We start from the raw sequence: 14,297 nt of genomic DNA on the forward strand, positions 1-14,297 counted from the left end.
ATGGAATTGATTGAGTAATGGATGTGTGGGATCGAAATTAGAAGATGGTAATTGATCAAAAGTGAAAGATCAAGCTCACATTGATAGATGATAACCAAACACAGGAGCACTTGTAAAGAATGAATATGTGATAAAAAGTTATAAAAAGGGGCCTCTGATGAAAACAAAACAGTTGATCAGATTTGAAGTCAAACATTTTTGAGGACGCAGACAATCAAAAAGGAACAATTGGGTTGACTTAAAAAGTGAGGACAGCTTAGCTTCAAGCTACATAGAGCTGACGACTGTAGGCCCAGTCTTTAACTTGGAGTTTACATTTCTTTAACTCCAAGTTAAAGACAGCCACTGTGGGATTTTGTGTCAGATTACTCAACTCTGGCTAAAGATCTTTAACCTAGAGTTAAGTAACTCCAAATTTAATGCAAACGGTTGCGGATGCTCTAAAGCTCAATATGTTCATTGATAACAAATGGACCCTTGATAAGATCAAAGTCATTAGAATGTTCCAGATTCCATTTCACTTGCTTTTGAGACCGCCCCCCATGAGTTGTTTTAAATTGACACTTATCCAGACACTTTTGTTTTTTACACTCCTTCGACAGCTAAAAGAGGGCAGTCAACCCTTTGAAGGGGGTTCTGACTTTAGTAAAATCCTAGAAAATTAGAATGACAAAAACACCAATTTCAATGGAGTTCTGAATGGTTTAGTCAAATTTGTGTAACAAGAGTTTTTCATAATTGTCCCTGACTAATCAAATCTTTCAGCATTTTTAATTGTGGGTAAGATGTGATTTGAGTTGATGACTTTGAAGCACACCTGACTATAGAATTGTCTTTGGCCAGAAGGAAAAATCCCTGGACATTATGCTGCTATTTATGTTCTACAACCATGATTACACAGTTTTTATATTGTTTTGTATCAACATCACTTGTTTGCCTCCCTGTAAGAATGATTAAATGCTTTTCCTGTTATTATAACATTACAAACTTTGGGGAAACCTTTGGATCCAGTCCAAAGTCCCTAAGGCATGCACATAAGTGACTACTGAGGTATTGGGTAGAGGTGATAAGCAACATTGGCTACGTGTTGTTTTGTCATTTTCAACTTAGGTTACTATATCAGGCACTGGCATTATGAGACTTAAGTTGGTTCACAATTCAACTGTTGCAGGCGGGCCCGCATAGTCTCTAGTAATAAAAATAGATGAGCCAGAGGAAGGATAAATTCAGCATTGTTCAATGCTACCCATGGCTACACTTTGGCAAGTCGAAAGTGGGAAGCAGAGAGATCCTGGTTGATCACAATCCCAAATTGCTGAAGCCCTGCCATCATGACAGGGCACCAAGATTTCCGGGGGGTGAATCCGGATTTAAGAATATTAATGACAAGCTTCTGGATTTGCCCAAAATTTTTCATATTCTTTCTAATTTCATTCTTCAAACCAAACATTTTGTTCACTTCAACTCTTATCCACAAGACCACAATCAAGACAAGAAGACGTGTACTCAGAGCAAAAAGTCATGACTCATATTTAAAAATCATTTCAAAAAAATACTCAGGTTTCAAAATCATACAAGTTAAGAGCAAACTTGGTTCGCCCAAAACCTGATTAAACCCCCTTATCCCTGCTCAAAAGTGGTGTAAACCCTAATGATACCATAAGGTAGGGCACACTTAACGCACACCTCTTGCATTCAAGTGTACAATATCTCCAGTCGTCTCCATCTTCTCTCATCATTTTCATCCAATTTCATCCAATATGGCTTCGTCTTTGCCCTTCTGAAGCTTATTGATGATTTCCAAAGGTATATATTTTCTCATATTGTTAGAATTTGAAGCTTTTAGTTCGAGAACTGACTGTTGCACCTTTGACTTTTTGGATCTTGACTAGGTGTTTGTTTCAACTTGATTGCTTCATTGACATCACCAACCATCATGTGAACCAACAATCAATTGATTGTCTGATTTTGATCCTTTATCCTCAATTCACCGGACTTGGATTGAGCATTTGATTAACTAAAGATTCGGGCAAATTCAAAAGAACGACAAAACTGAATCGATCACGATGACTAACCATAAATATCTTCAACAACAGTTATAAGATGTAAGTGTATCTTACCATGATTTACTAGAGCATGACTCTCAGTTTAAACAATTAATGACTCAATCCTTTTCTTAATAGATACCATAGACAGGCAAAAATTGAAAATATCAGATCAGGACAAAAATCATCTAGAATCATTTCACATTACAGAATGTTTTCAATGAGGTACAATCTATTCAACCACAGCTTTGTTATATCACACCAGAACAGTTTTATAATGAAAACACATGATATCTCAAATCAAAGTTTTATCCTTAACTGTAGCCTAAAGATACAATGAGAAACCATGCGAATGAAACCATTGAGATCTTTACCTAAAAGCGAGTTCATAGTTCAAGTCAGTTTCAAAACGAGCTTTTTTTGAAGGTATTAAGCTTAGGAGAGTGTCTGATAACTGATTCATGTTGGCATTGTTGAAATAAACATTCGAAATCAAGAATTCTGTCATGATCAGATATCAGGATCATTCAAACCAACAAAGAATGACAAAATCAGCAAGTACAGTTGTATTTGATCATCTCCTTTGTCTTAAATGAGATTATTCATCTCAAATTATTAACAAGTTTCAAAATCTTCAGCCCATCCTGTCAACTCAACTTATCAAATTAGGACATCAGTAGCAGTTTGTGATGAATTGTATCCATCAAAGCCAACTCCAGTTGAGTTAATCTTCCACTTCCACTGACACTCTTTGCTGACATCGATTGCAGGTTTCAGATTCAATGTAACTAATCATCAATTGACTTTCAGGATGTTCAAAGCCCCTTACTCCCAAACAAACAGACAAGATCAACATCAATCTTTTCATGGAGCAAAGTCGACTTTTTTACCCGATGAAAATCAACTTTCCACTCGATCAAATTCATGCTCTGTTCTCGACTTGATTCGAGCCTTTCACTTAATCCAAATCACCCTTTTCACTCGATCACAATCAATCTTTCAAGATCAAGCTTTTCACTTGATTGAAATCAGGCTGTCTCATTGACTCAAATAAAGCTGTTCACTTGATCCAAACCAAGCTATCTACTCTATTACATTCAATCTTCTTATACCCTCAAAATTGGGACTTTTACTCAATTGAAATCAAGTCTTGTTATTGACCCACATCACACCTTGCACTCAATTAAAATCGAGCATTTTCCTTGATTAAAATCGATCATCTTATTGATCTTGATCAAGCCTTCCATCGATCAGAATTAAAATCAAGCCTTTTCCTTGATTAAAATTGAGCATCTTATTGATATGGATCAAGCCTTCCATCGGTCAAAAAGAAGCCTTTTGCTCGATCAAAATCTATCTGTTTACTCAACAATTGATTTTGACTTCAATTATTATCTTATCTCAGCAATTATTATTCAACAGTAAGTGTAATTTGAAGTCGATTTACACGGTTGAGTAGACTTTATAATGATCAGATGTTGATTCCATACAATTGATTGATTCATTTGCTAAAAGTGTTCTTGAAATCAGGAACAGATTAGCTGTTAAATATCAATCCAAAAATGATGATTACAAGGAACAAACTCTAAATTGGAGAAATCCCCAGCTTCAAGCTCAGGAGAATACAACTAGATGTAGTCTAATCTTGGTAGTTTATAAGCAGTATGAGATTTAAAGCTAATTCAAATTTGCTTTGTTGACTGCTATAAGTGTATTATTCATCACCTATTGTATCTTAAAATCAATCAAATCTGACCGTTGATTAGCAATACTATGGCTGATAAAGCATCTCAAAGAATCATCACCAAAGGTTAGGTAACCCTTTTTGTTAACTGAATTCAAGAATACAAATGTAATCATAATTTTCTTGCGCATATTCAGACAGCAATCTCAGAATTCTCACTGACCGTCTAAACATTTACAACCACATCCAAATTCAATCAACCAACTGAACAGAACTTGATTAGCCAACAATCATCATAAAAAAAGGTTGATATATTCCCAATCTATAATTAAAAAAATCAAATCACGTTGAATCAACACTTTGGGTTGGAACCTACTCCTGAGAATGACAATTTCAAACCCATGATCCCCTTATAGTCTACCTTAACCCAAATCACCTATTGATCAAAGGCACACCATTGAACTTCAACTTCAAGTCCAGAATTCCAATACTGATTGCTGAAATCATCGCAATTGAACAATCAATTAAGCTATATCCTAATCAACAAATTGTAAAATATGGACTCATTCTAAGAGTGGAAGACATAAAGCCCAGTATCAAAAGCCATCAATGTCAATCAATTCTTCAATTGAAATATGAAATTTTGGGTATAGGTAAATTTTTAAAATCAACCAAACTCAAAGAAATTGATCAAAGTTAGAGGATGATGCAAGATATTATTGAAGCGTGGTTAGATGCACTCATGGAGAACAGGACAACAATTTGAGTAATCCAATTCAAGTTGGCAGTGTATCAATCAAATGAAATGATTTGAATCAATTTAATCAACAGGTGAATTCAATTGACATATATGAATGTGAAAAGTGGAAAGGTACATGAATGGATATTTATGAAGAAGGATTGGTGCAAACATTTAGCATTCTTTCCAGACAAAGAATTATAAAAGAGAGAGAAGTAGTAACACTACACAAAATTTAATGTATTCTGTACAGATTTCAAAAATGATTTTATTACAAAAATGTAGATTACAAATTACTGAATTAATTTTATTACACAAATAAGCGTGTAGAGATGAGAAAAAATACCAAGGTAAACTGAGAAGTATTGAGTTAATCCACTTGAGTATCAAAGATTCCGGTAACGTATCCAGATTTCATAAGACTTTTCCCAGTCTTCATCCATAAACTATCTGATTACCAGAAGATTTCTGCTGATCTTAGGCTACCCGAAGTAAGGCAAACTTGTATGTACTCGCAATCGTTGCAACTCATCAGGTCTGCGGTGTGAACAGATCCATCAATAAGCTACACGACAGTGGAATTCAATTCAATTATACGCAAACAATAAGCCACATGAGGCTCTGGTGATTTTCTGTAGTGATCATCAAGCTTCCAGATCTAGCAGTACGTATGTTTCTTCTCCAGTGTTATACCCCCACCGGCCTGGTTTTGGTTGTCATCACCTGATCCGCTGATCAACTCATCAAATGATGACAAACAATGATCTGTTAATTTCGCATTCAGAATCACCTTTGAGAAGCTTCTTTTCATTAGAATTTGCAAATTGGATGACAATCGGGCCTTTATAATCAAGCTCTCATGGTTGAAGTTTTTTTGTACGTACCCTTCCTCTTTGATGATCTGTTCTTAATTCACATCCATCTACTGATTCGTTACCTGATTATAATCCTTACCTCTTCCAGCATTTTTAGTTTGAAATCAGGTTATCGCTTCGATCTTACTCTTCCCAACACCCTATACATCGTTAATTGCTAAAATATGCCTGATATTTTTGACCCCAGCGCTCCCGGTGTAACCAGACAAATGATGATTGATTGGATGCATATCAATCATCCAATGACTACGGTGAGACCAAGAATCGGTATAGACAAACTTTCGGACATGGTGCGAGGGGAGCAGCCTGAGTGTGAGCTATCCATCTTGAGACTGATTATTCTCCATCCTTGTTATCAACTCTTATTGATTACTATGACTCTCGTTTTTTGATCTCATTCTATCAGTCTTTCCAAAGCTGACTAGTCATGTGCCTGCTTTAGCGACACTTGGTACTGCAAGCAAACCCAAGGCTGAGACATCGAAACATGGAAACATCACTCAATCACACACCACAAACACGAAGCAGACCGCTCTTGCTCCAATTGAAACCGTCCAATATCACCCCCCAAAAATCAACACCCTTCATGAGAACTTGATCAACAAAACGAAACCAGTCTCTTCATCACCATCACCGTCTTTTGTTTGAAAGCGTGCAGTCGCTTTAGACACCGGAAGTGAAAATGGACCAAGTGTGAAGCAGGTCAAAACAGGAGGTATGTACACTGAAACACAACATACCTGACATTTACTAACCAAGCGTGTATAATTATAGAATCTAAGGTATCTTTAGAATCCAAGGTTTCACGTGTGCGTAAGAGCAGTACCACACATAAAAAGAAAGTAAGTCACCTTTTTACTTTGGACATTTTCATCATGATTGTTCGTAGTACTCAATGCTTCGAGTTCTCCTCTCGAATACTTCACAGATTACTTTGAAGCCTTCTGAAATAGACCAAGGTCCATCTGACGCGACTCAAAATGAAATCAGCAAAACTAAAGCGGTCAAGTTTGAAGAATCAGAAAATACATTGATCACAGTGTCAAATTTGGAACCTGCGATGTCAAGTGCTGCTACAAGTGGCACCATGAAAATCAAACACAAAATTTGTATCCCACCTAAGCCTGAACTCACCAGGACCAATGAGGTCATGGACCTCATCGACTTTTCAGACACAGATGTTTTGGACACTGGGAATCTAGGTGACGACTTTCTGTTTTTAATATACCTCCATTGAGTCTTTTAGTTAGTTAATAAACTTATTCTGTCAGTGATAGGTAAGGATATCCCACCAATCTCTTTTGACACATCAACAGAGACCTCAACTGCAGTCAAAGGCATCAAAAAGTCCGGAGTCGAAGTATTTCTAGAGGAGAGAAGCCGTGAAGAACGCAGTAAGTTCCGGATCGATTCTTTTGAACAACGGATTTACGAGTCAAAATTGTATTCTAACGTTACTTCATATCTGTACAGTCTGTGCGCTCGAAAGCTCTAAAGCGCAGATGGCAGAGAAGGCTGAAATGAATTCAATGACCCTATTTCAACACACCATGCGACTGGAGCAAATTGGTTTGTCAATCCACATTCTCGGATTTCACGTGACTCAGATTTCTGACTGACTCGTATAGATCATTCGGTTTCCCACCTCAAAACCAATGTAAATCGGCTTGATGGAGAGATTTCTGCCGTTTCTACCCTGGAAGCCAAGCTTGAGGCTTTACAGAACCAAGTGCTTGATTTGCGTCAACAATTGGATATCGCAAGAGATGATATCTCCACGCACGAGGATGTAATTGCCCGCATGATGGAGCAGGATGAAACAGAAGGCAGCTCTGACGCCTAGGGCTCTGATGGGTCTGAAAATGTAAAGCCTGCTTCTAAATTGTTATTTATGGCCTTGAGACTATTGTACAAGATATTATCTGTCATAGAGTACATAGATCTTTGCCTTGTGGATCTTTGTCTCCCAAGTTTCTTCCGGTGTAAGTTTTTTGTGTCCAAGTTTTTTTAATAATAAGTGGCGCAAATAATCAGAATATCCCTCTAGACTTATAAGTTCCTTTCTTATAACCATCCACCTCCCTATTTTTTTACCTCCAAATTACTTCTTTACATTAAAAAACTGTTCGTCGAACCAAAATTCTTGTTTCTCTTATTTGTATGGTACATTCGCAATGTATCCAGCGTCTCATAATATACCTACCATTGCCTCCTGCCTCTGCTGTGTATTCCCCAGTGTGCAAAGTGGCGTGACCCAAAGGAAAGCAAACACGAGCTCCAGTATTGAGCGCGCTCGCCTCATGATGCCAACCTAGAGATCAAAAATCGAATATATTGAAACCAAGATACTAATTAATATGTACAACAAATTCAAAATTTGAGCCGATCAAGATCGGGGTTGATCTTGATTTGGATGACTTGATTGCAAGAAGTCGATTGAAAAAAAAAATTACATTCTGAATTGACTTTAGATATATATATATACAGTGTCTCATTTATATAACCCACTTCACAAAAACATAAGATCACCTGCTATCACCTGACAACCTGCTATCATCAATCCGATTTATTTCCTTTCGTACAAACGAAGCCAGTTTTCAACCTGCTCGTTCTTGTTACTTTCTTGATCATTATAAATACCAATTATCACCTTCAAACTCCTTATATAACATCAGTCATACATCATGTCATACGATCAGATCCAATCCTACGTTTTCCTACCCAATTATATCCTTGATTATGTTGTTGGTGACGATAAGCCTAGAATTGATCCCGACCTCTTCATAACCAAAGCCACTCCCTCCCAAATCGTGGAGGTGATACTAGCATTTTATCCTCATCTCCAATTTACTGACAACGCACGCCACGATCATGAGCTTCTCTTGAAAATTTTCATCGAAATGGTCGCCCCACGTCTATCTAATTTAGTCTCGTCTTTCAATTGCGAAAAAAGCTATGTTCAAGCATTATTCGAAGCCCCCATTTACATACCTTCGCAATCTACCAGATGGGTCAACTCCAGTGCGGATATCGATACCAAACGAATTGGAGACTTCGAAGCATACGTTCTCCAAAACTTCAAGAATGGGAACTACCGTCTTGCAGCCGAAGAATTAAACTCACACTTTCTCCAGAACTACAAGTTTCTGAAGAAAGAAGAGATTGATGAAATCAGTCACGTTGAAAATGAAGCTGTCGAGGTCCTTCAAGAGACTTTACACCTTGTTCGAGATTCCCACGAGTTGATCGAAAGTATCCAGTTTCGTCTGCGTCAGCCTCAACTCTCACGAACGGAACGTGAAGACTTTGAGGAGCAGTTAAAAAGTGCAAATACTTCATTGAAAGCGCGTCAGGAGATTTTTAATACCATGGTCCAAAATGTTGGATTCATCACTGCATTTATCAAGCATCATACGTAAGTTCTTCATGACAAACATTGCATGATCATTTCCGATTTACTCGTTACTAACCATATATATATCAATTGCTTAGGGATATCCTTGTCAAATACCAACTAGCTCCTTCAACCTAGCCCTTCCTGACGCCATATATCAACCCGTGTCAGTTTGAAGGTTGGTCAATTTTCATCAATAAGCATCAATTTTCGTATTGACATCCTCGATGATTATTGCAGTCACATTCCGAAATATGCGCTTCATTTTTTCTTCTGTAAATTCTGTCCATTTTATTTGGAATTGAAGGATAAAACAATCTCATTTGTGACACCTCATAGGATTTTCCATATATGATTAAAGCTATCAGATCGATCATGGTTATACAGATTATTTATACGAATATTCATACACCTTCTTGAGTTATACTAAATGTTTATCTATTTTATTTGTAGTTGGATAACTCCATCTATGGAGTGATTGTGATACCTTCTAATGTTCTCATACACAATTAAAGCCATCAGATCATTATCAGCTTCACAATTATTTATACACCTTATTTAAGTATGTATGTGATATACCAATCCATAAATTCTCCGCTTCGATGAGGTGTCAAATGCAATAAACAGGACGAGATATCATGAAAAAGGGAGTCGCACATGACATATACAACTCTTGTTGTCAATTCCTGATAGCACCGTTGCATGAACGATGCTGGTGACTCTGTGATGTCTCAATCTTGCGGGTAATTTTTATCATTCAAAATGGCCATCCTATCCTCTAACACTAATATACACCATTTCTTAAAAGGAATCCTTATCTATATACATATGAAGAAATGGTGACAAGTTACGATATCATTTGGTTCAACAGCAACAGTAGACTCCATCTACTCAGAGTCAAACGATACAATGTAGATGATGACATAGACTAAAAAAAGGCTTCAATACATCGATCAAATTATGGAGTTTCAATGTTACAGTCACATTCTTTTAAGATAAGTACCAATTTGAAATTATACGTCCTAAAATTTGCTGGAACGAGCTTGAATGTATCCTTGGACTTTAGGTGATGTCAAATTCCTGCTGGGTATCGAGATTCCAATGCTTCAACCCTGGCATGAAGTGCACGAATTGCTATCATCATCTCGTCCAGGTAGCTGGCTGAGAAGATAGTTAAAGTCAGCTAATGAACAAATCCTATACGCTCACCATGGCGGTCAAATGTTACGTACTGGTGGTTCTATGTTGAAGTTGTTGCTTTGACATTGAAAGGGGAATGTTCGTGTTATGAAAGGGTGTTTGTGGATAGGGTGATCGAATTGAGAGTGCATCCAATATTTGCTGTTATTGTTGGTGGTTTGTTTGGAATTCAGGAGATGTTTTAAGGGATATTTTGGATTTTAATTCAGACCTAATTACAGTAGTTGATTACAGTCCTTTGTATAAAAAAATACGTAGTCAACTGTCTTGATCAAGGTCGGACTTTTGTAATCACTTGATTACAAAATTCAGATTTCAGATGACCCAAGTCAAAAGTTCATGGCTGCCTTTGTTCACAACAGACCAAGACTCAACGCTTACACTTGTTTGCGCTATTTTCCCCAAAACCTTGGGATGACTATCTGGGCAAGTTAGTGGGACAAGATCTCAGCAACGGGATTCATTGACGTCAACTCAGTTTCCATGAACGAGACGCAGAACTTATCCTAAGTTTACTACCTCTGCTTATATCCCGTTGATGTGATGATTAATCTCTCCTATAAGATAATTGCTAACTTTCTGTTTGTCACCACTTGCGTTTTCGGTCCTTGTTTGGCTAGCTTTTCAGAAGTTTTAATTCTCTGGAAGTTTGATTTTTGCCTATTCGCATCTGATCATCTACTTTAACTGTCTCTATTTCGATCTTGTTCGCCTGCATACCATAATCATGCCAGCAAAGGGATCCCGCGGCCGGTCGGTGCTTCGTTCATCAACAATCAGTGATCCACCTCTGGTAGAGCCACCTAGCACCAGGTGTAAACGTAAACAAACTAACGTGGCAGAGGGTGAAAATAATAATGATATAGTACCTTCAAGAAAGAAAACGAAACGTACTACAGGTGGGCTAAGCATGGTAAATCTAGATTCCGTGCGTTCAAAGCTGATTTTGCAAGCTTGTTTTCTGAAGAAGATCATGCAAAAGGTGTCGTTGAAGACGTCAGTGTTGTTGGACCGAAAACATCTCGGACCCGTCTCCTGGAGCTGCTTGAAAAAAGGATCTCAAAAAAGGAAAGAAGACTCTCGAGTAAAGCGCCTCAAAAAACTCCCAATCCGAATTCACCAACAGCTCATGTTGAAGGCATTAAAGGTTTCATTTGCTCTCAAAAAACTCCCAGTCCGGATGCACCAATAGCTCATGTTGAAGGCCGAAGTCTTGATTGTTCAACGTCTGAAGAGGCTGGTACATCGGATCCTCAGGAAATAGACTATCAAATCTATAGCAACAAAGTTCTGGAGAAGATGCTGCAAGAAGTGGGTTTGGACACGTTTGGAATGGATAAATTGAAACTAGTTGAAAATTGTAAGGTCTATCACGAATTGAGTACGTCTGAAGGATTCCTACCAGTCAATTAATTCCAAAAACTGAAGTTAGTATTGTGATTTGAGTCATACCCCCCGTAACTTGTGATCTAGAAGATCCGGTGGCATCTACGTCAACAGCTCAAAAGGAATCAGATGCCACGCAAAGGAGTTTCACCTTTTCAACGACATCAAAGGAAGTGCTTGAATGTAAGTTTTGCTGTTCAAACTTCGCGTACGTCTCTTGTTGTAACAAATGTAGCAAACATTTGTAGGGGGATCAAGGTACGGAAGAAACGACAAAGAGCCCTCGCCAAAATCTCTACCGAGTTTAGAACACGGGACACTTCTGTTCCCTCGACCCCGACCAACGGACTTGTCACGATCCAATTCAATGCAGTCAAAGTCAAAAAAGGGAAAAGAGAAGGAGTGCAGAGAGTCTGACAGTGACTATATTCCTGAAGATGAAGAATTGTTCAATCATCAAGATCTCGAGTTTGAGCAGACTGAAAATCACAGATCAAAAGTTATGCAACCTGGAATGGTGTCGGATGACGAGGCACTTCTCAAAGGTGTGTTCATATACTTTATTGCATTGTCCCGGCATTATTGACTTCTGAAGATGAAGAATTGTTCAATCATCAAGACCTTGAGTTCGAGCACATCGAAAATCACAGATCAGAAGGTATGCAATCTGGAATGGTGTCGGATGATGAGGCACTTCCAAAAGGTGTGTTTACATATTCTATTACATTTTCCCGGCATTAGTGACTTATCCTACGTTTCAGAATCCGCGCTGTCTAACAAAGAGCTCACAAGGTTATGGAAAGAAACCAAAGTGTCGCTGATCAAGGCGAACAAAAGGATTGAAAAACTCGAATGCGAACTGAAGAGCTTGTCAGAGGCTGTAATGACATCTGTTGGTAATCGCAATTCAGGCAATATCAATGGTCAGGCACGCGGAGGACGCACCGCTGTAAGTTTTGATTGTTTCTATCTGCAATTTTTGGAGTTGAAACCACTTCCTCCTGCGCATACTAGGCACAAATTCGTTTCCATCTTGAAATGATGTTCGGCCTGAAGTCAGAATCTGAGCCACTCCCACCCCCAGCGACCGACCAAGAGCAGGAAGCATGGAATTGCGAAATAGATTTAGACAGCATTCGTATCGACCCAGCACGGCCATCCAAATTTCAGGACCATGGTCCTGGAATAGACCCTTGTTTCCCGTATCCAAACGGACCTGGACATCAAGAAGCTTCGCCACAACAACTATCCGTCACGTGGGAGCTGATGAAGGCAGCTCAAGTGAAATCCTTTTGCCCAAACTTGAAAGACTCACCAGGTTCGAGGCAAAATAAACGTATGTGGGATCTTTCGCAGAGGATTTTCTTTAAACTTGTTCATTTGGGAGTGTACACTGGGATTTGTTTGGATAAGGACAACATTCCGTACATAAAAAAGTGTTTCTCATCCCATATACAAACTCTGATGAAAAGGTGTGATATTTAAATCTCTGTGTGATATAAGGAAAGACTAAACACTGACACATAGACACCCATTCACACATTGATCGTTCTTCAGATACCGTCAGCAGACGTGGTACGTAGGAGCAAAAGTTATGTGTAGCTATAAATGTCAGACGTGCTACACGATTATGCCGTGTAAGTATGATCTCACTCAATGTTTTAGATTGCGCGTGGTGTCTTATTGCCATCAAACCTTGACCTTGCAGTTAAGAGCAATGCGGTCCAAGATAGCCCTTGAAGAAAAAACGCTCTGGCCACTTCTAACAGTCATCAAGGTAACCTGTAGCAACAATGAAACTGATACCGAAGAGAGGCAGGATCTCAATCCCAGCAAAGGTTCGATATGTGCTTTTAAACTCCCTTGGCGTAGTACGGCACTTGAAAGGCTCCTGGTTCGCTTGGAGGCGCGAAAGGGAACACTGGATCAGAGTATTCCTAAAAACTCGAATTCTCCGCAGCGTGGACGACCATCTCGCCCCCGTATCCGGCGTCATGATGCATCAGAAAGTCTTATTGAAGCACCCGAAGGACTACCAAGAGACTGTTATTCGCCAAACTTTCTTGAACAGCTTGGCTCTCAAGGTCAAGTGATGTTAGGAATCAAACCTGAGATTGGTCTAACTCAAATCATGATAGCTTTGGATTCACTTTGAACAAGGGTCATATCGGTATCTCATGTTTTGCTTTTCCTTGACTCAAAACTCAATATTTGTAATTAAACAATATCCTGTGCTACAATGATCTACTTATGAAATCTATCTGGCCATAGAAACTAAACCTACAGTAGCAATGTTTAATTTTGAGTTGATTTCCGCTGGCCTGAACATCATCCATGAACAATGTGCAACAACTTCATCTAATCTGACAATACAGTCTTCCGTTGGACCCCATGCGCGTAGACAAGTTTGGGTGTGGAATCCTTTTGTGTGACGAAAAGGATCGAATTTTTCTAGAGAAGCAGGAATCCCAGGAAACCTTTGAACATGCATCCAGGTATCAAAAATGTTTTCTGATTGTGTCGGAGACCGACGATGTATAAAGATCGAAAAGATACGCCCATAAGCCAGAGCACCAGTTGAACTCATCTTGAATTGGATGAAACTGTCATTCTGACTGCTGCTAAAGTTTGAATATGAAACAGAATTGTGCATGATCCTATTATAAAAAAATGCCTGGGGATGAAGTGGTTCGTATCCCAGTGCATCATCCTCTGAAAGTACACACAACTCCTCTGGAACCATCCATTGGTATTGATTATCTTCACTATTTAAGCGTCTCTCCAACCTTTTGAGTATATCAGCTCTGATGGGTTGCATATTCGAGTTCGAAAGGCGCTTCGGAGTAGGTTCCATAGTCTCATACAAAGACCGTAATCGAGGAAGATAGGGCTTGAGTGCAGCTGGCACTTTTTCGTTTTCCAGAAGCGCAGCAAGATTCCCAGCTCGCGAGAACTGCTTGAGGAATGTTATTGG

The 14,297-nt window shown here is 38.7% G+C and overlaps 3 protein-coding genes across 3 annotated transcripts; all 3 read left to right on the plus strand.

Annotated features, from left to right (window-relative positions):
* Positions 1 to 5,327: 5,327 nt before the first annotated feature.
* Positions 5,328 to 7,186, plus strand: MELLADRAFT_85981 (uncharacterized protein; the record flags this gene model as incomplete). Its single annotated transcript, XM_007409451.1, has 9 exons — positions 5,328 to 5,344; positions 5,531 to 5,655; positions 5,750 to 5,895; positions 5,995 to 6,058; positions 6,118 to 6,185; positions 6,233 to 6,545; positions 6,615 to 6,737; positions 6,817 to 6,912; positions 6,972 to 7,186. The coding sequence occupies 9 exons, from the start codon at positions 5,328 to 5,330 to the stop codon at positions 7,184 to 7,186; spliced, it is 1,167 nt and encodes a 388-aa protein (XP_007409513.1).
* A 1,057-nt stretch (positions 7,187 to 8,243) lies between these two features.
* Positions 8,244 to 8,875, plus strand: MELLADRAFT_85982 (uncharacterized protein; the record flags this gene model as incomplete). Its single annotated transcript, XM_007409452.1, has 2 exons — positions 8,244 to 8,758; positions 8,836 to 8,875. The coding sequence occupies 2 exons, from the start codon at positions 8,244 to 8,246 to the stop codon at positions 8,873 to 8,875; spliced, it is 555 nt and encodes a 184-aa protein (XP_007409514.1).
* A 1,789-nt stretch (positions 8,876 to 10,664) lies between these two features.
* Positions 10,665 to 12,446, plus strand: MELLADRAFT_85983 (uncharacterized protein; the record flags this gene model as incomplete). The annotated part of the gene is made up of 7 exons (XM_007409453.1): positions 10,665 to 10,836; positions 10,878 to 11,318; positions 11,384 to 11,506; positions 11,572 to 11,868; positions 11,919 to 12,026; positions 12,085 to 12,272; positions 12,408 to 12,446. The coding sequence occupies 7 exons, from the start codon at positions 10,665 to 10,667 to the stop codon at positions 12,444 to 12,446; spliced, it is 1,368 nt and encodes a 455-aa protein (XP_007409515.1).
* Positions 12,447 to 14,297: the final 1,851 nt, after the last annotated feature.

This window comes from Melampsora larici-populina (genome assembly GCF_000204055.1).
Source record: "Melampsora larici-populina 98AG31 unplaced genomic scaffold MELLAscaffold_16, whole genome shotgun sequence".
NCBI lineage: Eukaryota > Fungi > Basidiomycota > Pucciniomycetes > Pucciniales > Melampsoraceae > Melampsora > Melampsora laricis-populina.